Source organism: Podarcis gaigeae (assembly GCF_964106915.1).
Source record: "Podarcis gaigeae genome assembly, chromosome: 13".
NCBI lineage: Eukaryota > Metazoa > Chordata > Lepidosauria > Squamata > Lacertidae > Podarcis > Podarcis gaigeae.
In genome coordinates this window covers 24977577-25005548 of record NC_139689.1, presented here as the reverse complement: position 1 = coordinate 25005548, position 27972 = coordinate 24977577, and the positions used below count along the sequence as shown (strand labels likewise).

At 41.2% G+C, this 27972-nt stretch overlaps 1 protein-coding gene across 4 annotated transcripts; it reads right to left on the bottom strand.

Moving 5' to 3' along the window:
- Positions 1-65: 65 nt before the first annotated feature.
- Positions 66-27815, bottom strand: LOC310829576 (putative serine/threonine-protein kinase SBK3). 4 transcript variants are annotated; one of them, XM_083708225.1, is made up of 5 exons: positions 26126-27814; positions 19392-19565; positions 6670-6867; positions 3948-4150; positions 66-3288 (listed from the first exon to the last, which is right to left on the bottom strand). In XM_083708225.1, the coding sequence occupies exons 1-5, from the start codon at positions 26142-26144 to the stop codon at positions 2506-2508; spliced, it is 1377 nt and encodes a 458-aa protein (XP_083564351.1). In that variant the 5' UTR covers positions 26145-27814; the 3' UTR covers positions 66-2505. The 4 variants fall into 4 exon arrangements, with proteins under 4 accessions (XP_083564351.1, XP_083564350.1, XP_083564352.1 ...); XM_083708224.1 differs by lacking the exon at positions 26126-27814 and adding an exon at positions 25366-26071; XM_083708226.1 differs by lacking the exon at positions 19392-19565 and having other exon boundaries at positions 26126-27815.
- Positions 27816-27972: the final 157 nt, after the last annotated feature.

Here is a 27972-nt window from a genome sequence, read left to right as displayed (position 1 = left end):
GGTCTAACCTACACAAACACTGCATTACACTTGAGTGTGCAGAAGCATCATAGAATTAAGCCTTCTTTCTTGGCAACAATTTTATTACAGAAATTTCATCAACCATACAGTACAATAAATATACATATAATATCCTGTATAATTCATTATTTTAACAAGCCAAACCGTTTTTTCCTGCATTCACCTTATTTAAAAAATCCATATATTTACTCTCAGGTCTTGGTCTGCTGGAAACATAAAGCATTCTGGTTTCTTTGCTTTTAAAGTCCTTTGGTACAGCTGACGTATTGCTTTTTCTCTAAATAGTTGAAAGGGTAATTAAAATGGAGTTTCCAGCATATTAATATAGCACTATATCATGCAGCAACACCCTTCCTTTGTGGCCAAGATCCTCATATAATATTTACCCCCAAGAAAGTCCCATTCAGTTAAAAGTTTGTTACTTGCAGTTCAGCTTGTTCAATTGCTTCCTATTAATTGCACCTGGGAGATGAATGATCACCCTGTGAATAGACTCTCAGAATTGCTCCACTGACAATTTCTGTTTCTGAGGAAAGATGTTTTGATTACTGATCTCTTTTCTTTTCTTTACTGGTGAAACAGCACTATTTGGAGAGTGGGAATAAATATAACAGAAGGAAACTAGTAATTAAAGCAGTAACAGAAACTGACATTTGGGTAATTCTGAATGGTAAATTAAAGAGGCAATTAATAGGTTATTTAGCACCAATCCCCTAATCAGGGGGCAAAACAAGATCTGAAAAGAGGAACTGCTGAAACTTTAAGCCTTAAATTTATAGGGATATGTTTCATCTCCCTGTAGCCTTCAGTTTAGTCTGTCATAAGTAAAAAAGCCAAGCTGTTCACTGACACTGCTTTAAAGATCCTCTTGACAAAGAAGAACCTACAGCTGTTTTTGGACTATGTGAAGTTAAGGACAGCATTTCCATCCACACTACTCTAGTGCTGGAGCTCTAAATAGCAGCCATGGGAATCTTGTGGGAGATAGCAGCAAAACCTAACAAACACATATTCTTGCTGAGTTAGCATGAGAAGGGGCTATGTCCACAGAGCTGTATTGCTGATAGATACTCAGACGACCAAATTAAAATTGGCAGGGAGCGCTCTGTGTTATCTCATCCCCCCCCCCCCTCCTGGAGAGGAAGGAGCATGCAGTACTTCCTGTTCCTCTCTCTCCCTTTGACAGCCATGGATGCAGATATGCCTCTACTTACTCCAGCTTTAGGTGCAAAACTGAAGATGTTTATACTACAAATGTATTTTGCTTGCATAGTTTTTACTGCTACCATTGCTTGAACCAATGCTAGATTATAAGTAAACAAGCTATAGTTTTTAACTTACTTTCCGAGTTGTTGCCCAATCTTTATTGAGCAGGGTAAGAAAGGAGAGCCAACTTACTTCATAGCTGGACTTGCTAAAAATAAGGTTTTACAGTCTAATTCCTATTCTTTTAATTGTTCAGTTTGGGGTGGGATTTTAAAACTGTGTTCACCCCATACACATGGCCTAGAGGGATAAAGTGCAATTAATATATCCTCTCCTACCCACTAAAACCTATCCTATACTTCTCTCTGATCTTAATGCTAGCCATCACAGTGCTAAGGCTGGGTATGAGCCTTCTGCTTGCTCTTTAAGATTAAAACTCAGCATTTCCCCACCCTAGGACTGGACTGAGGGGTGGGCATGTTGCCTTTTACTCTTAAATTATCAGGTAGAGGGATAATGTCCAGTCTCAGCACTGTGGTGCTGAGCATTAAGATCAGGAAGAAATGATTCCTATGACTGCTCTCCAGATATCCCCTCTAAAGGGATGCCAGAGGGATCTTTTATCTCTCCATAGGTGGATCTAATGAGAAGGAAGAGGAATTTTATGCCTCAATCTGGAGATTTAAGTGCCCCATCTGCTCCTTAAAGAGCAGGTGAGATTTCCAAATCAGGTTGTGGACTTGAAGGCCTGGTGGTCTTGATCTGGCCTGTGAGTTAGCCATCGCTGTTTTAAAGGTATAGGAGCTGTGAGAAGCTGGAACAGAACTCTGCCTGTTCCTCATGGGCAGGCTGGTCCAGCGATCATATTTTATTTCTTTAAAATTGTCATAATTGTTTTAAAAAAAATCATGGTGAGATGATACAGAAAATTCTGGACTGCAACACCTTAATAATGACATTGCCTAGATGCTCCACAAAAAGTAAGTGAACAAAGAAAGGCATCTCCAGCTAATCCAGCTAAAGAGGAAGCAACTGTTATCTTCTCTAGTGATGTTCCTGCTATTGAAATAAAGGTTGTTCTGCTGATACCATTGCTACCCAACTACACACTATCTCTCTGGCAGGGAGTAGATCACCCATTACTGACTAGCTAGTTCTATCCAACCTGACCATTAGCAGAGATGGCATTATACTGAACAAACTACTGCTAAGTCTTAGTTCCCTTACTTGGGTCTTTCAACTCATTTCAGCATGTTCATGGAAGAGGATTATCTAAAATCAGGGCTGGAGCCCAGGCTCAGTTAGCCATGAGGCTTCCTGTGGACTGGGATTGCTTCCAGGGCTATGACCATTCTGAATGGTGTGGGTTTTCTCACAGAGAATTAGCTCAGGCAGTATTTCCCCTGGACAATTCTCCTGAGATCTATTGCCCAGGTTAGTATTGCCCCCAATAGGGTCAATGAGGAAGGCACCTGAATCCATTGTATTCAGAGGTTCATCTTGAGGACTCTGTGTCCCTCCACAGCTGTCCACCCGCCAAGGCAGAGCTAAGTACTTGTGCACTTCAACAGCAGGAATGCGGCGGTTAGGGTCAATGGCCATTAGGCGGCGGAACAGACCCAAGAGATGGGTGGTAAAGCCTCTCCACAGGGCCGGAGCCTCCCCTGGCACCGTGCGGTTCTGCCAGATGCCAAATTCCTCAAACTGAGGGTCAGGGCTCATGGCCACATCCCAAGGGAAGCAACCTGTACAAATACAGAACAGTAGCACGCCAAAGGCCCAAACATCCAGGCTGGGGTCTAGAGCCAAAGTCTCGGTGCCTTCCAAAAGGCACAATTCAGGTGGGGAGTAGGGCAGAGTGCCAGACATAGCAGCCACTTGTGTGCCTTCCACTCGTGTGAGGCCGAAGTCTCCCAGTTTCACCTGACAGCACTCTTTGTCAAAAAGCATCACATTGTCCAGCTTTATGTCCCGGTGCACCAAGCCTTTGCCATGCATGAAATCCAACGCCTCGGCCAGTTGGGCTGCACACCGCTTCACCTGTACCTCAGGAAGGCCCTCCTGTTGAGAAAGAGAAAAGAGAGCAGGGGGTAAAGATGAGCAGTACCTCTTGAAAAGGATTGCCCTCCAGCCTCCATCTTTCATAGGAATGGGACCAGTTTGGAAGCACCATCGTTGAGTCAAGTGCAAATGGACCTTTCATTGAAAGAAGCTAACTGTAGATGTAATTGCCTGGCTAGTGGTACCTATGATGTCACCTAGACACCTCCCCCCCCCCCAATCCTTAGAACAGTTTTGCTATATTATCATCAGCTGCTTAACACTGGAGCACTGAAGGCAAAGGATAAACATAAAAATGGGGAAAGGTACTGTGGCACTTTAAAGAACAAAAAGGTGGCCAGTTGAACCAGCATTTAATTAATATGCTAGGCTGCAATGTTTCCCAAACCTGTGTCTCCCTAGCTAACAGGACCAGTGGTCAGGGATGGTGAAAACAACTGGAGATCCAGGTTTTGACAACAATGTGCTAGGGTGTGTTTCAGCCATTCATACTAGAGCCAGGAGGAAGCTAGAGCTACACTGCAGGCTCACTCTGAGTTTTAGATTACAATTGCTTGCATGTTTAATCTTTCCCTATACACAAAATAAATCCTACTTTCCCACCTGTGCCGAGACTCTCCCATTTGTAGGCCCCACAAAGTTTCCATCCCACTTCGTACCCCTGAATTCAGGATGGCACAAAGGTCACCAGCTGGTGCCAGCTCCTGTGCAAAGCCATAATGTGTAGATGTCTCAAAAGCAATGCCAGTGGTTCGGAGAAGGGCGCGGTGTGAGGAGAGGCAGAGAGCAATACAGTATTCCCGCAGGAACTCGTGCCTCCCTGTCCGCTCCTTGGACATCAGCTTCAGAGCCATCGATGTTCCTGCAAACAACAACAAAATGTCAGCAGCTGGACATTAGAGGGTGCCTGGGTGCCACAGCACCAAAAGTAGTGCCCATGTCACACATAAATCCTCTGTTTAGTACTTGATACCTGCACGCGCCAGGCATTGTACCTCGAAAACACAGTTCACACAGCGGCTAACCTGTAAGCCCTTAGAAGCTGATCATCCTTGGATTGGGAGAAGGAACACTCAGGTCAGAAGCTCTGGAGGGCAATTCAAACTCTGGCAACACACTTGTTTTCAGAAATTAACTGCTGCATACCATTGTCTCCCCAGCAGGGGGCACTGCAAAGCTAGTTTCAAATGGTGAGGAAGATCTTTCATCTGGGTAACAGAAAAAAATAATCTGTCCCTAACCTGGGTTAGGGACGTGGGTGGCGCTGTGGGTAAAAGCCTCAGTGCCTAGGGCTTGCCGATCGAAAGGTCGGCGGTTCGAATCCCCGCAGCGGGGTGCGCTCCCGTTGCTCGGTCCCAGCGCCTGCCAACCTAGCAGTTCGAAAGCACCCTCGGGTGCAAGTAGATAAATAGGGACCGCTTTCCAGCGGGAAGGTAAACGGTGTTTCCGTGTGCAGCTCTGGCTTGCCAGAGCAGCGATGTCACGCTGGCTACGTGACCCGGAAGTGTCTCCGGACAGCGCTTGCCCCCGGCCTCTTGAGTGAGATGGGTGCACAACCCCAGAGTCTGTCAAGACTGGCCCGTACGGGCAGGGGTACCTTTACCTTTACCTTTTAACCTGGGTTTGGGACTCGGATTGAATCTGTTGTTCAGTGACATACTCTTCTACATTTATGTGCAAATGGTTACCTCCTTCCTTCTTATTCTTACAGCTGTGAGGCTGGCTAGCTTGCTACTTGGACTGCTGCAGGCACTTGGCATCGCCAACGCAGCACCTGCTGGCTGGCAGCTGCCCACACTCCTGGGATGACACAGCTAATTAATTACAGGATTTAGTGAACTAGAAGAGGGCAGTGGGGCAGCTTGGGCTGAGCTGCAGCAGAGCCAGCTCCAGGCAGGTCTTAAGTCAAGTGTTAGCCCCAGGGCATGTTTGCAGTACTAGAGGGTAGGTTCTCTTCAAGACTAGGGTCAATCTCAAGACAAGACCACACTCTAATCTGGTTAACATCCCATTTCTTGCAGCAACTTTTACTTATCGTGTTCCTGCTTTCCTCCGTAGCAGCCCATGGAATTCTGTTCTACTTTAGCTTTCTAAAAGGACAAATTTTCCTGTGATACTACACCCCTCCCCTAACTCTCACTGGGAGTGAGGGGCAAAGAGAAGGACTTTTTACATTGTCTGTGGCCCTTAATGGCTCACTACTTCTTTCCACATTGTTCAGCCAATATGGTTTGCATAAACTAACCCATGTATTCCTTGTCTGGCACAGTTCTGCAGCTTGCATTTTCCCTTTGTATCCCAAATATTATCCAAATATTACGGTTTATTAGCTTCTAATATTCACTAACAGACTTTGGTACTCTGGTCCCCAGCTGTAACAGCACATTGCCTCCTGTGGGCTGGTGTGGCCCTTATGAACATCAGAAGAACCTGCTGTATTTGTCCAAAGGTCCATCAAGTTCAACACTCTGTTATCACAGATGCAACCAGATGCTCTTAGGAAGCCCATTCAATAACATTATTCCCACTTGTGATTCCCAGAAACTGATATTTAGAGGCATCCTGACTCAGACAGTGGAGGCAGAAAATGGCTAGTAATCTAGATAAACTTATTCTCCAAGAATTTTTCTAATCCTATTTTAAAGCCATTGAAATTGGTGGCCATTTTGACATTCTGTGGGAGTGAATTCTACAAGTTAACTATGTGCTGAACTCTCTTTTCTGTGCTATGTGCTATGAACTCTCTTTTGTCTGTCCTGAATCTTCCAGCACTCAGCTTCATTGGATGTCCCCAAGTTACAACATAATGAGACAGGGACAAAAATGTCCTTCACCCAGTGCATAAACTGTATACTGTTGTACTTTGGATCCCGAATGCTTTGGTACTCAGACGTTTTGGCTCCTGAACACCGTAAACCCAGAAGCGAGTGTTCCAGTTTGTGACCGTTCTTTGGAACCTGAACATCCAACGGGCCTTCTGCGGCTTCCAATTGGCTGCAGGACCTTCCTGCAGCCAATCAGAAGCTGCGCTTTGGTTTCCAAACGTTTTGGAAGTCAAATGGACTTCCAGAACTGATTCCGTTCGACTTCCAACTGTACACCTCTTATTTTCCCACTTGTTCACTAAACAAAAAGGACTCAAATGTTATAGTCATTCCTCAAATGTTATAGTCATTCCTCATAGGGGAATGTTCCATCCTCTTGATCATTTTGGTTACTCTTTTCTGAACCTTTTCCAGGTGAGGTGAACAGAATAGTACACTGTATTTCAAGTGGTCATGCTACAGATCTGTGTAACAGCATTTACGGTATTGGCTGTTTGATTATCAGTCACTTTCCTAATGATCCCTAGCAAGGAATTTGCCCTTTTCACACTCTCACCTCTCTCACGATGCTGGATGTGCAGAACATGTCCATAGGAGCCACTGCCTAGCTCCTTGGCTATGTCGTATTTCTCCTCTACTTCTAGCTGGGGTAAGCTGTCCGAGGTGATGCACATGAGCTGTTCTATGAGCTCCTCATTGTCTTCAATATCTTCCAGAGCCTCAGTTGAGGTGGTATTCTGCTCATGAATAGAGCCTGTGGAGAGAAAGAAGGAATGATAATTTTTTTAAACACTCTCTGTAATCCACATGTAGTCTTCTAAATTCCATTGGAAGATGGAGAAAGTTTGTTTTCTCCTGCTCTGGAGGGTTGTAACCTGTACCAATGGCTGCAAGTTACAAGAAAGGAGAGTCAGGATAATCAGTAGGAAGAACTTTCTAATGGTAAGAGCTGTTTGACAATGGAACAAACTCCCTTGGAGGGTGGTGGACTCTCTACTGGAGGTTTTTAAGCAGAGGTTGGATGGCCACCTGTCATGGATGTTTTAGTTGAGATTCCTGCATCACGGGGTTGGACTAGATGACCCTCGGTGTTCCTTCCAAATATACAATTCTATGACCCCATCCCATGATTCTATGATGGCTGACCTTCAGCAGAGTATGGGGAGAGGTCCCCTTTCCTCTCAGTTTGGCTGGGCTCATTTATTTATTTTTGCAAGAGCACAGAAAGTGGGGAATCCTGCACTTAATTAACTTAGGTGAGAGACAGCAGACATCACAGTTGCCTGAGGTAAGAAACTGTTGAGGACTTTGACTTGGCTTTCCTGGGGAGAAATGGCATCTGGTCTTGCTGTGAGATAAAACAGGAGGTGGAGCAGCAGCAAGCTATGCCACTTACCCATCATCAAATAAGAGAAAATGGACCACAAAAAAGAGGTGAGGAGAGGACACATTTTCGTAAGACGAATGAATGAATGAATGAATGAATGAATTTATTAATACGGTCACAGACCAGCATCAACACACACAATAACGTAGATCATAAAAATAAAAATAAAAATCAGAAAAATCAGAATACAAGGGACAATATGAATTTAACAAAAATTTAAATATAAAAAATTAAAATTAATTATTAGCGCGCCCCCTGTAATTAACATTTAGAGGTTTGGTCATTATGGGATACCACTTGCTTCCTGCGATTGATTGCAGACACACAGAATTTAGCTACATTTAATGTAGTCTTGGGATTCTTGTCCTCTAGCAGTAGTTTTAAACTATGGTATTCCAATTCTTTCCTGGACTTTTGCACAACAGGTGTAATAAAAGTCAAACGTATATCCTCATAAAGACGACAACGTAATAGTACATGTGAAGCAGTTTCAACTTCCAACGAGCCACAAGGGCAGACCCGTGCTGTATATGGTTTACCCTCAAATCTGCCCTGAAGTAAGGCAGAAGGAGAACGTTAAATCTAGCGAGGGTAAAAGACCGTCTGTATTTGGGTACCTGAAGACCTGACAGATAATTAGCTGGAGAGAAACCTCTCCCATGGTCCCTTATTGCTGGGTGTTTGATCATTTCACTCATATGGCATTGTAATTCTACGTCCCAGATACGCTGGCAAATTGTAGTCCTAGCCTGACGCTATCAGGGTCTGCTGTGGGATCCCCAAGCCTTTAAGCTTTTCCAGCAGTGTAGCTTTCCATCTGGACTGGTAAGTATCTAATAAGGTTAAAGGTGCCAGCCCAACCGGGAAGAAAATAAGCTGTAGCCAGTAATGGATCTTCAATATCCATATCCGGGTACTGATAGGAATTTGCCCAACCTCCAAACGAACCACTATGTTGGATACGCAAGAGGGGATCCCCAGCAGGCAGTGGAAAAACTTAGTTTGGAATGCCTCTAAGAGAGTAAGGTTTTTAAAGCTGCAGATCTGGGATCCATATAACAGTTGTGATAGTATTTTGGCAGCAAAGACCTGGGAGGCTGCCGTTATGTGTTGGCCCCCTTTCCCGTAAAAGAATCTTATTAACGCTTTGGTAGATCTTTCCATTTTCGAAAGACGTGCATAAGTATGGCTGCAAATTTAGTGACAATCACTATTGATTTAAATAGACTGTAAAATATGTCTCACCACAGCGAGGGAAAATGTGAACTGTATGTCTGGCTTCCCATCTGCTGTCCAGTTAGTGTTGGTGGATAACTTTAATGTTCATGCTCTCTTATTTATCTTTTTTAAACACAACTTTGAATGAACAGCCCTTCAAATCCTCCCCTGTGCAGTGCAGGACACAGGGCTCTCTTAAAGCTTAGGCTGAGGTTCTTCCTCCTGCCTTCTGTTCAAAAACTGAACACTTTATCCTGCACAGCCCAATGAGGGAAGGTTTTGGTGCAGTTGCCCCTGATTTTAATGAGGCGCGATTCAGGTTTGCTTCCTGAATCTCTTATTATCGAAGGATGGCACTCAGGGAAGTATGCAGTTAGGAGAAGAGGCAGCAGGCGGGGGGGGGGGGGTTGTTAGATAACCAACGGGAGCAGGGAGCCAATATAGCAGCAGGCTGGGAACTGGAGCAGCGCCAGGCCAGAGGCATCCTTCCACCATCCCGCGCACCACGGGAGGACATTCCCTACATGCCGCTTGCCTGTGTGTTAGCAGATGACTCTGCAGTTTGAGATCCCAGAAAGACTTTCTCAGGGAGTCAGAGCAGTGCCTAGGGAAAACTGGCCGGGGTGGGGGTGCTGTGTTGAATGCAAAGCTCTGTTGCTCTGGGACCGCAATAAGAAAGGTAAAAGCAGTGCTAGGTAATCTGACCCTTGTGTTATGGTCTTAAGCCCCCACCTTCCTCTGTGCTTTTTAGACAGCCGTAGGCATTCATTTGATTACGAATACGAAGCACACACACATTTAACATTTCCCCTTCCCAGCTATTCTATACTTTACATCTGCTTTTGCATTCCTGATACGGTATAGAGCGAAAAAATAAACAAAAGGAGTTTGACTTGAAGAAGGAGAAGGGGGAGGAGGAGGGAGGGGGAATATTCTGAGCACATGCAATTTCACATTTGAAATTTACTTAAATAGCACCATCAAAACTACAGGGATAAAATGGAAGTTGCTTCTGCTGCCCCCTGATGAGAAAAACATTGGAACATAGGACCGTTTTGTTGTAGAAAAGGGTAATAACAAAATGAACACCTGGAGCAGCGCTTACTACCATGTTTGAATAAACAGATTTACAAACTGCTTATTTTTAAGCTGAAAACAAATTTTGTTTTAAAAGGTTTACCAATGAGAATAATTAAAAGATTTAGTGGCCAGCATTAAGAGGTTTTCAACAGCTGGGTTTAAAACTGAAATTTGAGCATTTTGAAATTTCTAATCGGAATTCTGAAAGTTTAACGACATGCTAAACTTGCACACAAATTCAAATCAGCTTTAGAGTTTTGGTTTTTTGAATGAAATGTGTTTTTTCCCCACTATCCCACACAATGGGAAGTTTCAGGGCTAAATCTTACCTGGGTTTGGTTTTCTCTCACTGGAGACTATTATTTTCTAATATTTGGGCTCCCAGCAGCCTAAGATCCTTCTTATCCTCCCCCACAACTGTCATAGTTCAAAACCTTTAAAATATTTTTCATTAGTTTTTGTGCCAATCCAAATATTCAACACATTTTATGAATAGTGGCTTCTATTCAGTTTTTTTAAAAAAAATTGTACAAATTTTGCATATTTAGCCGTTTATCTTTTGATTTTCAAAAATTTTCTTCAAACCAGTACGTTCAGTTCTTTCCTTTATTTATTTAGCAAAACTTATGTGTTGCTTAATCAATATATCTAACAGTTTCCATGAAATTATATAAAATATGAATTAAAATAGCAATAAAAACAGACTTTAAATACAGTAGACATAATAAAATTATTAAAATGTCAATAAAACCAGTTTTAAAAACAAATGTAAATAATAAAAGTACGTCTGGGTAGACTTGCCTAAAATCAGTTTTTAGCAGACATTGAAAACAGTACAAAGATGGCACCTGACCAATATTAATTTTCTGGGAGTTCTGGAGAATGGGTGTTGCTGCACTAAAATACTGATTTATCATAGGTGAATAATGAATATTATGTGGTGTTTGTAAAGTGCCGGTTCCACAGTTAACATCATTAGAGTAAGCTCTTACAACCCCAAATCAAATATCTGTGCCGCTGAATCATCATTACCAAATATGTGTGAGTTAAATACAGGTGTTTTCCGCTAAGTTTAGAAGCTTTTACCTGCTTATTTTTAAGACCTTTAAATAAGTTGCCTTACCCTTGCCCCGCTAAAGCCCCTATCATGCTCACAGTTATTGCAGCTATGATTTTGCGGTCTCTGGGTGTCCCACTCCGCCAGTCATTTAGTTTGTTGATTTAAAATGTTTTCATCATTATTTCCCTTTTAAAAAGCTCAAGCAGCAAACAGAAGGTTAAAAATATAATAAAACATAATTACAAGATTACTAAATAAAGCAGATACACACACACACACGTTAAGTATGATAAGGGGCAAGTTTCCGATCCACCCTAAACCAGCAGGAATCATGAGCAAGCTGAGCGATTCAGGTCAGGAGTTTGAAAAGGTATGGCTTGCAAGGTGGTGGGCAAGGCCTCATTCTTTTAATAAAAGCTGTCTATCATAAATTTAAACTTAAACAGAAAGTATTTGGGGCAACCAGGTGTTCTGGGTGGAAGCCTGGCCCCCTCATTTCAGGGATGCTTCTCATGAGACCAAAGGCACACAAACAGCAGGCCCATTTTGGGGCCAGTGCACTAGATACTCACAGTTGTGGGTCATCATGAGATAGCAACTAGGAACAACGAGCACCTTTTAGAAAATAGAGGGGAGATTCATCTATCAGCGGGGTGAAGTGCTTTCTCCCCAGCTTTCTGGTGAATACGTTGTTTAGGAGGATAAACATGGGAGAGACAGCGGTGAGTCAGTTTGCATATTAGGCACCGTAAAACACATTGGCATGGGCATGCATCGCACAGGGATTTACTGCTAACTCATCAACAGCCAAGAAACCATATATGGCATAGAAAACCCTCCCTTAAGTAATCACCTTATCCTTCACAGCCAAACTCTTCTTCATCTTCCAGTATATAATTCACTGTTGTTTTTGAAGCTATAGAGAAGTTGTTCATGGAGCAGTCTGGTGTGACTCATAGCAGAAAGATGGTGAACACAGCAGCTTAAACTGGATATGATGCATCCCATTGTGTGTATGTTTTTCGCTTCATTCACATGATGACATTCTCATTCAAGTGGCAGCCTGTGCTCCCCCACCCCCAATTTAATTTGGATTCTCTTGATCCACAGACAGTGTAGTAAGGGGGGGAAATGTTACCCAACTGGGGATGTACTGAAACTCTTTCTGTTGGCAGGATTGTTTTGGGTTGTTGTTTTTTAAAAAAATGTTTTTGGCAATGCTTTGCTGGGTACCATCGATCACTGCACCGCCTACGCTACAATATGATATCTTTATTGTCATTGTCCCATACGGAACAATGAAATTGAAAAATCTACATAAGACATTCAAAACCCCCTAAAAACTCTGAAACCCCCATTTTAAAATACAATATACCCCTATAGAGACTCCTTATACTGCGTTTAAAACCAGAATTGCACTTGGGTAGAAACTGTTTCTCAGGCGGCTAGTCCTAGTCTTTATAACCCTGTACCTTCTTCCAGAAGGCAGAAGCTGAAAGAGATCATTCCTGGGGTGTGCACTATCCTGAGCTATCTCTGCAGCTTTCTTATGGCACCTGACAGCATAGATTTGATCTAAGGTGGGAAGAGTGCACCCAATTATTCTCTTTGCAGTCTTTACAATCCTGGACAGCATTATTTTTTCCCTGGTCGTGCAGCTCCCAAATCACACACACAGACCATAAGTTAATACACTCTCCACAGTACAATGGTAAATGCCATCTGAGAGATTGTTTTTCTGGGGGATTCTCAGAAAATATAACCTCTGCTGTGCTCTCTTCATAAGATCTTTGCTGTTTTCTCCCCAGGTTAGGTCATCTCTCAACTCCATTCCCAGAAATCGAAACACCGAGACCTGTTCCACGCACTAGCTGAATATTCAATTTACATTTCCTAAAGTCCACAATAATCTCTTTTGTTTTCTTTAAAGTAAGGAGTAAGTTGTCTTTCCTGCACCACTCCCCCAACTGCTGATTGGTGCCTGAAAGCACTAAACAATTTGAACCCTAAGAATACAGCTGCAGCAACCTCTAATATTCAAATGCCAAAATACTCCTTTGATGGGTGGCATACATTTTAAGCTATCATTAATGGAATGTGGTCGCAAAGAAGCATTGTAATTTTGGGGGAATTGATCTGTTATTAAATTCTAAAAACAGAAGGGACTCAAATTTCATGGAACTCATAATATATATGGGAATAAACCTGGGCTGTTAAAAAGTCATTAAAAGGCACTCTGGACATATTCAGACACACTTTTATTATTTCATATGTTCCTTGACAGAGCACTGCTACATTATTATGCACTGCTAGAAAGACAAGCAGGTTCCTTCTTTTTTTTTTCCTTCCGAGATCGGCTTCTCTTTGCCTTTGCCCTTCAAATGACACATGTCCAGCCTCTAAATCAAATGGTGATGGTCTTTTCCTGTTCTCTGCCCTCTCTTGCCATGCTTCGGACAGTCTGTGTTCTGTGTTCCCCACCACTAGCCTCTCTTGCATATTTATTCTGTCAAGAACATTTTTTAAAAGCAGCTGAAAAATATTCCAGAAAGGGAATTCAGTCAACCAGGGCTTTGCAAATTTGGCCTTTGCTGCATACCTGAAGTACAGGTTTCCCATGAAATGGATATAGGGAGAGATTATATTGCATATAATGCTTTGACTGTACATTTACACTGCTCAGATTATGTGTGTCTGTGCACAGCCATGGAATCCTGAGTCAAAAATTTTCCAAGCTAGGACCTCAGCTCCGGTAGTCCACCTTGCAAACAATACCATAAAAATTGTAACTAGGGTAGCAACATTGTAAGTAGTGGCTAGAAAGCTAGGTGGCCTGAGGACATTAAATCTCCAGTCAGCATTAAAACTGACTGGGTGATCTTGGGTTGTCTTTCACTCTAAGTTGTGCTGTGTGGTGGGTGCTTCACAACCAAGTACAGTACTGTGCCCTGAGCTACTCAGATAAGGGGGGGGGGGGAGGAAATAAACAAGCTGTAAGCCAGGAATTTGCTGAGAGCCTTTCTCTCACCTCTGAGCAGCCCATTCACACCTTTAAATCAAGAAGGGAGTTCAGCTCGGCTTGAATACCCACCACCTCTGGTTTTAGAAGTTAAACCTTGCTTAGCTTTCTCTCTTTAAGAAACTGATAGTGATAGACAGTGCAGATCTCGATAGGGCACTAGCTTCAGTTTCACTCAGCAAACATGGTGCAGGAGGAGGGAAGGGAATGCCCTGCAGACCTGGGCAGGTGTTTGCTCTTTCCTTGTGAGAAATTGCTGATAGGGTATTGGGTGCCAGGTTGCCCTTGCACAGCGATATTAGAGCTCCTGCTGAGACAGAATCTCACACTCAGTGGGCCCAGCTCTGAAGCCCACAGGGAAAATATATGGCCACTGGGGGGGGGGGGGGGAGTGCAAGCAAACTGCCTGATCGGTCTGTAAATGATTCTGAAAAATCTATTGCCATGGATTGCTCTTTTTAATCCACCTTGCTTTTTAACCAAGTATTGGATCTGATCCGGGCTTACTATCATCCAGGACTCACCAGAACCTTGCCTGGTGTTTCAGTACCAAGGCTCACTGGAACACAAAACTAATAATAATGACTAGAATACCACTGAGTTGCACAGCATGCTTTCCCCTTCACCAATGAGCAAGTAGAACCAACCTTCCCACCACTGAAGTTAGGAGCCCTGACTTCTTCACACCACTCAATAAACAAAGACTGCCCCAACCCTATAGGTAACACAGATGGCTGTCTAGGGCAGCAGTTTTCCAGGAGCAGTAGACTAACCAGAAAAAAATATTAAGGGGGAAGAGTCATAATTGCATCACATGTAATTTTTCCAGTTTGAGGTTCCCTTTCCCCTTCACAATTTAAGTCTGCTGGGACTTTCCACAGAAAAAACTGTAATGACTGGATAAACTCTTATAGGGGGAACAAAATTTCTCTCCTCCATGGTTTCCTCAGTTGCAGCTCTTCTCTTTGATCCATTTGCGTAGAGTAGAACCCTTGGAGAGGAAATATTCCTTCTTCTCTAGCATACAAGATGCTTGTGGCTTGGGCGAAGGTGTTCATAACAAAATGGAAAGATGCTAGAGGTTTGTGTTCATATTTTCTATCTGAAACAATCATTTTTAGAACAAATTTAAGGACTGTGCTAATTGGATTATAAATAGCATGGCATTTTTCCGCCATACACAGACAGAAAAGACACACCCTTCCTTCAAGTCAAAGCAGTGAAAAAATGAGCAAGATAATTTTTATATTATAATATTTAACATTTTAATGAGAAGACTTTTTCATAACTTGCTTCTTTCAAGGTTGGGATTACTGAGCTCTTTTTACCTTTTGCGTAGCCAGAACTAAGGATCTACTCCTAAATATTTTGTGATTCTGTATTTAATTTTTGATTCTCTATTATAACTTCAGTTAACATAGCCCCTCCTTCCTTTGTTCAAAGAACCACAGGAGAGCCAGCTTGTGGTTCTTTGAACATGAAACTTCTCTTTTGCTCTAAACCTTTTTGTTCTTTAGCCTGAACAAGATATCTCTGTAATTAGAAAGCTCTCTTCAGTGTTTTTTAATAGCTTAGCCATTCCAAGATAAACATATCACCTCTCTTGCTTTATAGTTTCCCCTTCTACCATTGTTCCCTTTCAGCTTTCAGCTGTCTCAGGTCAAACGACTGGATAAATTACGCTTTAACCACTATGGCTGGTAGGTGTTGATAGATTTATCCTCTGTGAATATGTTCTAATCCATCTCCCATATCCCAATTATCTTTTTAGCTTTGACAACGTCCCACAGCAACAGGATTCTCCTCCCCTCTTGTTGATGGAGTCTTCCATGCAATTTGACTTTTGCTTTTGGGTGTTTTTTTTGGGGGGGGTTAAACATTCCATTGGGAGTAAATTTCCAAAAAAAAAACAAAAAAAAACAATTCCATCCCCACTTCTCTGTCCTGTTGTGCTTAAGGCAGAAACCTAATGCCTAACTCCATGGATATACTTTTGTTTGGGCTTCTAAATATGCACAGCCACAAAGGGTTGATTGCAATTAAGGAGGAAAGAGCCTGGTGAACTGCTTCCATCCAGCTCCCAGTGGTGGCCTCCACCTGTCACCACAGCAGCTTCTGAAGGACCATCTTGCCCTGCAGGGAGCAGAGAAGAAGCAGTTGCAACTTCTGAACAGACAGTAATATTTACTGTAAGTGGTTTGTTTTTTTAAAAAATATGTTTATTTTAGTAACAATCTAAAGTAAACCTCTTTGTGAGGTTCTCCCGAAAAGTGGAATATAAATATCTTAAATAAATATGGTTTTTGTTTGTTTGCAAGGAAATTAGATGACATAGGTTATTTAATGAGCATTCATTCTGATTTTTTTTGGGGGGGAGGTCTGATGACACATCAAAGCAAGTGTTGCCTCACACTTTCCAATGTGTTTCCTGATCACTTTCCTTATAGCAAAAAGTTCGATCTTTGGGGGAAGCAGGTTTGTTGTGCAAGACCTCCCAGTCAACTATAATAAGGCAACCTGAATTTGCTGGTATGTGAATGAATTCCACTGGAAAATAGAGAGTCTGGATTAGTAGTAGTTAGTGTGTTGAACCATGACACGGGAAAATTAATGCTGAGCTGTGAAGCTTGCTGAGTGACTTTCATTGAGTCATTCTCCCCCTGCCTAACCTGCCTCAAAAGGTTCTAGTGAGGATAAAGAAGGGAGTCATGTTTAATACCCTGAGGTCCTTGGAGGAGTGCAGGATAAAAATGCAGTACATAGGAATGCAAACAAACACACACATGGTCAACTGATGATTGAGCATAGTCTCAAGCTATCTATTACCTATGGGAGTTCTCTGAGCCAAGTTTCATCTAGTTTAAGCCATGGACTCTGTTTTAAATGCTGGCACTCAGCCCTTGAAGATGTGAAGTAATCAATTAGAAGAGAAAAGCTCTGAATATTGGCAGATTTCAAACAGGCCTCAATCCGTCCTGATGCATCTGATTTTAGGGACAAGGGCTTTCAAGTTAAGAAGGTGGAATAGCCAAAAAGTCTTCAGCCACAGCACCTCTCTTTTTAGAAATTAATGTCTAGTTGTCGTCTTCATATATCATGATTTGGAGATCAAACAAGATGCCTCTATATAAGGATGTAAAACCTATGTAAGTCAGAGTGATATTTTTTATTTTACTTTAATGTAAGCCACTGAATCACTTTCATTACAAATAATGTTACAGGGCTGCAGATATTTACAGTATTAACCTATATATTTAGTTATCTATCTAGTTATATATTTATTCAATAATATAAATAATGATAATTGGCAGGGGGAAGACTGCTGAAATGGTACCCACTAGAAAGAGCAAGTTTTAAATTTGCTCCAAAACACTTTTTAAAGTGTTGTACGCATATTTTAATAATTGGGGAGGATGAAAATAAACTGTAGTTCAAATAAAGAGTTACTTTAAAAAAACACAACCATTGAACCATTGGGAAAGATAATATTGAAAGAGCTTGAAAGCAGATGTATGTAGTGATAAATCCCTCTGCGAAGTTGCTGTGGGTGCTTTGCTTGTCACCGTCAACCATCACCACTAAAAATGCCATGCTTATTAAACTTGTTGCTGACAAGAGCTCCAGAGAAATCATATGGTTTTCTTTGAAGTTATTTCTAATAGTTTATTTGAATTAGAAATGTAATATGAAAACAAGCTCTATGTTGAGCTGTGGAAAGGAAGATTCCCTCCGTATGCCCCAAGGCCAAACTCTTGCTGCTGCTACTATTACTGCTAATGATTATTATGCACCGTCAATTTAAAGGTAAAGGGATCCCTGACCATTAGGTCCAGTCGTGGCCGACTGGGGTTGCAGCACTCATCTCGCTTTATTGGCCAAGGGAGCCAGCGTACAGCTTCCGGGTCACGTGGCCAGCATGACTAAGCTGCTTCTGGTGAACCAGAGCAGCGCACGGAAATACTGTTTACCTTCCCGCCGGAGCGGTACCTATTTATCTACTTGCACTTTGACGTGCTTTCGAACTGCTAGGTTGGCAGGAGCAGGGACCGAGGAATGGGAGCTCACCCCATTGCGGGGATTCAAACCGCCAACCTTCTGATCAGCAAGTCCTAGGCTCTGTGGTTTAACCCACAGCGCCACCCGGGTCCTTCACCGTCAATTTACGAGAAAGAAAAAACAATTATCAGGTCTCTGCCTCAGGGACAAGATATCTTTTTATTGTTGAAGGGACAAAAAAAGTATAGAAATAAAGACTGAGAGATAAAGGTAGCATGTGTGAAATATATTTGCACTGCCATATACTTTACCAATTCGTGATATTTAAAAGAATATTTATGATATTCCTGCATTACGGTGACCGTTGCAGAGAGAGGGAGTGTTTAAATGACCATTGAATTGAACTGATTTATTATGGTCACAGACCAGAAATATAAAAGACCATTAAACATAACAACCAATTCATTCAGTGGAACTTTGAAATTATTCTGTTTAAATTACAGTTCAGATGCTGTTTGGGGCTGGAGCTCTAAAAGCCCTGTTTTGATCATACTTGTGAGACTGAAAGCACCGATATTCTTAATCAGTTGAAATTTAGAATTTAGAACTTGCATTTAATTTACTTATTTAAAATGACACCACCTGTTACCTAATTTTCATACAATCAAATGTTCCCACTGATATGCTGTTACATATTCAGAGCTTTTATTATTGAACTCAGTTGCAGTTTCTTTGAGTAAACATGCATTTGTTTTGGCCACAGAGCTGTATCTGTATAAAACGCTGGAGAAGTCATTTGAACAAATGTAGATTGCAAGAACGTTTGATGAAACATCACTTCTAGGAAGCTCCAAAGGTTTTCCACAGTGTAATCACGATTATCTCTGCCATGCACAGAATGTGAGAACATATATGAACACACTGAAATGCATGATCAATGTGTTCTGCAACACTTACAGAATTATGAGCCATTTGCAAACCATTTACACTGGTGAGAAAGCAGTAGGGGAAAAGGCACCACAAAAGCACCATGCAAATATTTTCTACAGGAATAGTCTTTCTTGCAGGAAATTTCAAAGACACATTTGTGTCCACATTTACCCTACAACTTCAAACATGAATAGCACTGAATTATGTCTATTTAAATGTACTACCAGAGGATGTTATTCTGGGATTGGTGCTGTTCATGCATCTAAGTCTTTTCCAGCATTCAGATGGTTACATCGGCATAAAAATACTAGCTCATAATTCCCTCACCCTTAATTTAATCCAGTTTTACTCTTTCTGCAGAAAAATCTGATAAGCTAAAATAGGCCCAACTGTTGCTAGTGATATCTGAAGAACTTGTCTGAGATATTAAGCCTCTGCAAGCACTCTGAGAATATGCAATTTGTTGAGTTCCACAAAACAATTTACTGCTAGATCTAAAGCCCTGTGCAACTGAAACATTTGCAAGCTCATGCTGGTTTTACCTTATAGACTGGCAGGTATATGTTCCCCTTGTATCCTAGAGCTTACCTTGATCTGGAAGGCACTTCTGAGCTGGTGCTGTAGAAGTCTTTTGTGGAAACACAACAACAGACCATTCTCTTGTTGTTGCTTGTTTCTCGTGTCCTATGGCATCAATCTGCCCAGGTGTCATCGTTTCTGGTGCCGGCTGAGCTGTTACCTCTCTGGCCCTAGCTGTGTACACTGGGTGGGCAGAGCGTTGCAAAATAGTCAGATTTTTGCTCTGCTCAGCCTGTCAGTTGTGCCTGTGAGAGCTGGCTCATTCTAATCTCTCCCACTGTGAGAAGAAGGCAACATGTGTCACAGGCTCAGACACAAGCCGGGCAGGCTTCCAAAGTTAGGCAGGGGAAGCAAAGGGAGAGCAGTGAGGTGATGGCAACAATTCACGGTGCCAGAACTAACTCCAAGCTCATCACCTGCGTGGGCAATGAGAGGCTGGGCATTGCTCAGGCCCAGGACCCTCAGCCCAAAGAGGTGAGCAGCCCAGGTAGAGAGATGAACTTCTAGCAATGGGGATGAAGGTAGACAGGTATGGGGATAAAAATAAAACAATTTTAGTGATGAAATATTACAAATTAATTTCACACCCAGAGGATATAAGTCTGGGTTTGAATGAATTTACACACATTCACATAGTGATTGTAAAATCATGTGGTGGCTTCTACTGTATTTGTAAAAGAGCCACCATAGATTGAATGGCCAGATCTGATACATCATCTCCTATGCAGTACTTTAACTGGAAGTCTTTCAAACATTCAGTATTAAATGATGTCATTAAATGATAAGTAAACATCAAATAATGAATTCTTGTGCGAATCACTCACTATCTGTGACATTTTCTAGGCTCACCACCATAAGGAGTCGTACATGATCAGTTTCCATTTTTTAGGTCCACAGACAAGGTGCTTATAGCTGTACCTCTTAAACTTACCAGTACTTATTTAAAAATAAAAATAAAAAAACAAAAATAAACAAAATAAATAAAAATAAATCTTGGTAGTGGCACCCGCCCTGTGGAATGCCCTCCCATCAGATGGCAAAGAAATAAACAACTATGTGACTTTTAGAAGACATCTGAAGGCAACCCTCTTTAGCGAAGTTTTTAATAGTTTTATTGTGTTTTTAATATTCTGTTGGGAGCCTTCCAGAGTGGCTGGGGAGACCCAGCCAGATGGGCGGGGTATAAATTATTATTATTATTATTATTATTATTATTATTATTATTATTAATTATTATTTTAAAAAAATCAGAGCTGTTTTCAACAATTATGTTTTAAAATCATATGGTAATATCCATATAAAAATGTGAAAATCAGTAATGAGCAAACTATTATGGAAATATGTGTTCTTAATAGCCTGCAAAAACTTGACAGAAAAGAAATGTTTTTTGCAGGCGTTTAAAAGTTGAAACAGAAGGCAGCTGCTGAATCTCTGTTGACAATACTATTCCATTCCGCAATACTGGGCTGATGGCACAAGAGACTCAATTTCTTGTCATCAAGCGAGTCTCAACAACTCAAGAAACCAACAACAACGTTCCTGCAGATTATCTATGTGATTGAGCTGCGATGTAAGAGTTCAGGCAGCCGAGGTACCCTAGACCTCATGTAAGTCTTTCAGGGCTTTATAAATTAAAGCAAGGACCTTGGATTCACAGTAGATGGGGAGAAAGTACCTATGTTTTAACAATGGTGTCAATGAGCCACTTGCTCATCATGGCTAATATGAGTTAAATGGCGATGGGAAGGGGGCAGTTCTAGGCGTAGTGATGGAGGATTGGGTGACTGCTACTTTGAAATAGGTAGTGGTACAGCTACTTCTTAATATTTTTTTCCTGAATCCTAAGTCACTTAAAAATGACTATCTGGTCACAAATACCTCCTTTGGGGGCAAGGTGCTGTGTAGGTGGTATTTAACTTCTGGCAGCTCCAGGTATTTTTTGAGGAAATTGAATATTTTGAGCCATATATCAGTCTGGGCCAAGCTTTGGGGTAGAATTTGCTTTTGTCAGGATAGAGGACTTTTATTGTTGCTGGATTTGTCAGTGGTTTTTGATACCATTGTATCCTTCTAGACCAATTCTGTGACATGCGGAATCATGGACACTGTTTCACAATAGTTCCATTGCTTCCTGAAAGGTTAGTTTCAGAAAGTGGTATTGGGTGACTATACCATGGCCTTCTGACAATTACACCATGCAGCAACTATGCCTCGAGCTCTGGGCTTTACTTAAATATGCAAAAAAAGGAGTAAATATTTGTATAGAGAAAAGTTATCAAACTAGAGGATGGTGACAAACACATCTCTTTAAATGTGAACCTGCCCCAATCGAATATAAAGGAGTTGAAGACCGATTGGAAGAGCAAAGGAGATTTCAGAGCAGAGGTGAATCCCTCTTAACTGGACTCCAGTATTGGAAGTAAGCCCAGATTGGACATAGTATCTGAGGAATGGGCTGGAATTAGGCAAGCAGTTGGTGGGGGGGGGTAGAAATCCTCACAAGAATCAATTACCGATGTGATTGGGGCAGATCTGCATTTAAAGAGGCTGAATTGCCATTATATATTTAGTTATTTTGGAAAATGTTGGTCTGACTGTGAAAGTGCCTTACTGAAAATCACATCTACTTCACCCTGTGGTTAGCTAGCCCATCTTAGTTCAATACTCCTTAAACCACTTAACGCTTTATCAGAAAACTTATAACCTAGGAAAGAAAGTTGGATTATCTAACAGAAAACCATTCTTATTTGTAAAAGATTATTTTGTCCATATATATGAGCTGCTTCTGAGAAACTCATATTGTGTTACAATGAGAGGACTTTGTTTCCTAGATAGATATAGTAATAGGAGACAACCAGTCTGTATAGTGACAACAGACTGGGAGCAAGCAAATATGCAGTTCAGATCTAATTTCGACCACAGATATGCTCTTTATCTGTGTGGTGGGGCTACTCTGAAAGCACATTGTCCTTTTCTAGTCAAGCAAACAATTTTTTTCTCCAGGCCTGATCTTAGAGGGAGCAGACTGTTCTGTGAAACTGCAGCAGAAGTTGGCAACGCACAACACTGATTGACTGGTACCTATGAAACTCCTAATTCATGACATACAGCTATGGGTGTGCAATACACTAGATATTCCTGCATGTCTAACTACTTACACCTGAAGATTCTCTATGTGTCAGGAGTGGGTAGCTAAACTGCCACCTTCCAGATGTTGTTGGACTCCAGTTCCTGTCAGCCCTAGCCAGCATAGTCAGGGATAATGGAAGTTGTGCTCTAGCAACATCTATAAGCGTTCTTGAAAGACAGCATACTTAATGTTACTGATATTTCTCAGCAATACATATAAGGGAGTGAGCAATGAGTTCACAGTGAGCAATGGTAAGGCCCAAATCACTGGTCTACGTTAACTGGCAGCATTAAAACAAGTCCCAGAACCCTTAGTAATATGCAGTTTATTTGGCAGACAAGTTAGCATTGAGAGTGCTCCCTTGAGATAGAAAATGGAAAACCACTGTGATACAACACTGAATATTAATACTATCAGATTTTAAATACCAGTGCATGTCATCTATCAAATTATCACTCATCAGATATCAGATACTGAAATCAATATGTGCCAAATATAGATAACAAATATCAGGAAAATATTCAACATATATTTGATTACAGAGAATATTTGACATCAAAATACACAAAAGAGAATTGTCAGGAACAAGTACTGTATGTTTCAGTCCAGAAATGGGAACTGGCAGTGATTACTTGGTAATGAGGGGAAAGTAGTCACATATGCCAAGACACTCTCTTATTTACCATTTACATGTCCCATAACTGGTGCAATGACTTTGACTTTCCCCACTGGGGAAAGCATTGGCTGGATCTGAACCAGAGTCCAAGGAAAGAAAACCAAATGTTCTCCAAATAAATAGCTAATGAACCTGGCGTTTGCCCAGCATAATCCAAGCAGAGGCAAGGAGTGAAAGCAAAGGTCAGGATGTGGTGTCTGAGTTAACTCTGCAAAAATGATGGGGCTAAGAGCCAACCCCCTAGTGCGACCTATTTTGTGGCCCCTTGAGATATTTGCGGTGAGAGGGGATCATCCCATAAACCCGCCTTGTAACATTAGGCCAGCCCATCCCAGCAGCTGCCTCAACTATTTACAATGGCTGGCTGAGGTCCTGCTCATCTGCAGCTTTGGGACATGCCCTACTTTACAAGGTAGTCTAGCTGCTTCTCCCTTTTACAAGCAAAAATAAGAAAAATGTTTGCACCAAGAATTAGAAGCCTTAAATTTTTTTGCAATAAAACAAAGACATCAGTTTAACCTTCTGGAAAACGTGTGCCAAGTTCCTGCCTATTGCTGACTTCTAGTTTTCTTTCTAATTACCGGTATGTTGTTAAAGAGACCAGGTTCATGTGCTCAGGTTTGTATGTATAGCTAATCATTTTCATTGTAAACAAGGCCAGCAACAGAGAATTAGAAATTAAAACCTATTCTGCATGCTTAGATTCAAGATAGGGAATTTGAGTTTGGAGAGAAGCTGCAGCCTCTGACCTAGATGGAGATGTGATGTTTGTAGTTACTTGTAGGCAAGAAAGGAGAGAGTCCTATGATGGCCCCTTAAAATCTGACTGATGTATGGGATTTAGTAGGTAATGCTTGTTTCATCAGATGCATCTGATTCATAAATATGATGAAGGAGAACACTTTGTCCATGCTCATTTTTCAATATTACTTAACATGTTCTAAGGTACGCCATGTAATTCAAAACAAGTGCTAAATCTGGGCCTTGATGAGTCCAACCTCATCAAGTAGGTCAAAAAAGGGTGCCTATTCTGACAGATTTTACAGTGTCACTGCAAATTCCATGGTTTCACATTTCAGTTGCTTTCATCGTCATCATTATTTTTATGGTTAAAAGATGTATATAAACCCTTCCCAAAGGCTGGCCCAGGACCTGCTGTTGTACCTTTAACAGGAATTTGACATGCAGATGTTAGTGGGTAAATGCTGATTTCCGTGCTGTGAAAAGTTTCATCTGATTATTCCTGCACACTTAACAGCTATAAAACACAAAAGGGTAGGCTATCATCTTCCACTAGGCACAATCTCCGTGCTGCCTCTGAATACTAGTCACTGGTGAACAACGGTAGGAGATGGCTGTTACCCTCATGTTCTGCATGTGGGCTTCCCAAAGGCATCTGTGGGAAAGAGAATGCTGGACTAAAGTTCCATCTAGTCCAGCATCCTGCTTTCACAGTGGTCAACCAGCTGCCACTTAAATAGTAATTGTAATTAAATTACTATTAATTTAACAGAACATTCAAATAGTGATCAAATAGCACAGGTTATAAGTCTGTTATGTTATGACACACTGATCTCTGTGTTGAGACACAATTGCCTGAGGGCCTCAGAGCTGAAGGGACTATGGTTATGCCAATGGTCAGGGAACAACAGGTTACTGGGAGGCTGCACTCTTTGCCTCCCGAAAGAACATCAATGTAAAAGGGGACCATCCTAGCTCCATCCATCGTCCAGAGAAGGAGCAGCTGCAAAGGACTTGCTTCTGTCCTCTCTACCAGAAAGTGACACTTGGGGGGGAAATTGCCTGCTGCTCTTGGACTTCAAGAGGCAAGGCGAAAGAACACACTGGACCCAGCCATCACCCAAAGGAAAAAGAGCCACTAACTTTAATTAGAGGCAAAACACTGGCAAGGGAAGATGAGCCTAGCCCAAACTAGATATAAATGCTTTTAGCCCTGTGCTTTATTCTGGCCTTGAGGGACTGATTTCTCTTCTTTGACTTTTCTTTCCACTCCCTTCCCTTGTGTGTCTTCTAGTTTGCAAGGCTAGTAGCAGCACCTCTCTCTTTATTGCTTTGGGAGACAATAACTGTCTGAAAAGTAAGGTGAAAGTAATTAAAGGGTTTTTGAAATGGATTCCCAGAGAGACCAAATGCCATGTTACACTGCTATTATCTACCTTTCCATGGCGACAGCATGCGATCACCACTTTTCTCATAGGGGAAATGTTCCAGTCTCCAAGGAGCATGCCACAGCTGTTGCTGCCGCCATGGTGTCAGCTGCAAGCAATGCATCCTTGGAGGCCAGATCTGCTGCCCCTATGGATCCTGTGCTGTCTGAGACAGATGCCTCCTGGGTGAGCTAAGCCTTGCTGGCACATGTGTCTCAAGTTGCCTATAGAAAACTCATTGTGTCCTTTGCACACTGAAGGGCTCTGGAACACTCAAGTTTTTACGGTCATGATGCTATTTTCTGTATGTTTGTTTCTCAGCTCTGCCCAATGAGCACACATCTGTTCAGATGTTTTTGTTGTATCTTTTGTATAATTAAACTTAAATCAAACAAACAAAAAACCCAACAGTTTATCTACTTGGTGCCTTGAGTATCCTCTTCTTTGCTTTTGATATTTTCCTGCCAATTTTATACTTCAGTTTTCTGTTTGTAAGCTGCCTGAATTCCCTCAGTTCCCTTCACTGTAGTGTACAAACTGTCTATCATTAGCATTTCTGTGCTCATTTAGAGTTTCATATTTTTCCTCCATCTATTTTAGAAATCCTCCCATTTTATTTTTCCCCTCACACCTCTTTATGGCATTCCTTTGGTCTGTTATTAATAACTTGAGGGTTGTTTCCCCTTTGTTTTATGTTCCTGCCTTTTATTGGTAGGGTGGATGGGTATGCATTGAAATAGATTTGGTTATACTTTTCAGGAATACTTACATGATTTTTTTCTCCTCATGCCTCATTTTGTTTCCTTTCTGTTTCCTTTTACTTCCTTCCATTTCCTTTCACTATATTATATGAACCATCGACAACTATCCCTGGGTTTGTTTTATTTATATTTTATTTAACAAAATGTGTAGACAGCTTAATAAAAAAAGAAAAACAATCTAAACTGCTAATGCAAAACAGTATGAAATGCATATAAAATCAACAAAGTCTAAAAACAAATATAAATAATGAAATTGTTTTTTTTTTATTATGTTACTGTGGAATAGTGAACTATGTGAACACCTTTCCATGTTTTTTTAAAAATACCCCCATGGGGTGGGGGGTAGGGGGTGGTAAAAAAAATACCTGAGGTGCCAGTACTCATATATTGATAAAAATGCTGTGGGTACTGCCACAAAATGGTTGCCATGGTACTGTGAGTGGAGTACCAAAATATCCTGCTGCTCCCTTTTCCTGAAATTATTGTGTGATTTTTCTCAATTCTTAATTATTAATTTTCTTCAGTTTATACTCTACTATCAATACTTTCCCCTTTCACATATTTGTTATTTATGCAGTTGCATTCATTAATTTTTTTTATCCAGTCTGGTTTTCTACAATTTCTCTCCCAACTTTAAACAATTACTACTCTCAAAATACTCTCCAGATGTAGTTTTCAAAGTGCCAGTGCCTAGTTCTCTTATTTTTCTTCTTTCCTGAGATGTACAATGGTTTCAACTATTTTCCAAATTCTGTCTCTCATTAGTCATTCTTCCTTGTGCAGTTACTTTCTGAAATTATGTTTTCCTCGTGTTAGAAACTGGATGGAAGTTCAGTGTGTAACGCTCTTTCTCTCATAAAATCTACAATGGCTCTGAAGAGGTAGTTGCAGTTTTTCAAATCAACTGTTGTTTATTTCAACTGTCACCAACTGCCAGTTCCTCCCCTTTCATAACTGTCAAGGCTTTTTAGTGTTTCTAGAATTTGTTTCCTATAGGAGAGTTCCCACCCCTCATCACTCTTTTGAAACTTTTGTCTCCTTTTGTCTTTGTCATTTTCTTTTTTTAACAAAGCACGGGACCGCTAAGTTTGCCGTTTATAGGGATGATGATTACTATCCCGAATGGCTCAGGCACCATATGAAAGTTAAAACAAAGAAGCAAATTGTTTCCACAAGTTTCAAATCCAGTAAAATGCCTCAAAAGAATAGACACAATATGGTTCTGTTGTTTCACATTAATTAAACAACACCAAAAAATCCTACCCTCAATCCAGATTGTACAAACAAAAGAACAGCACAGAAGAGAGAATCCTGTGAACATACCTTTCTCTACTTTATAGGGGGCAGCTATTATTATTAATTAATTAATTAACCCTATAAGATTTTATTGGTAACAAACAGGAAGCATTTAAATGCAATACTGAGCCTAAGGTTGCAACCCTTTTATTTTATGACCAGGTTTAGCTTTCCCTGACATTCTTCTTAATGGAAAAGAAAAGTTTTGATTTTTGCATGTCATTCAGTGGCTAATCCACATCATTTACATAAAAGATTTTTTTAATACTGCCTTTCCATTGTCAGGGCAGTTCATAAAGTAGTACTGAAATACAGTAAGAAATAAAGTAGAATTTCAAGTAATTTCAAGTGCTTCTCTAAGGATTTTCAGGGTCTGCCTGTCCCTCAGCCTGCTACATAAAATGATTCACCACGACCTACCAGAATTCCTGAACCTTTGAGGGCAACCCTTCTGTCTGCGTAAATATGTGTACTTTTAGAAGGAAGGTTGGGTACGAATCAATAGAATTAAATAAATGTATGCTTTGCCAAAATTCTAGGAAAAACAGCAGGACATCTA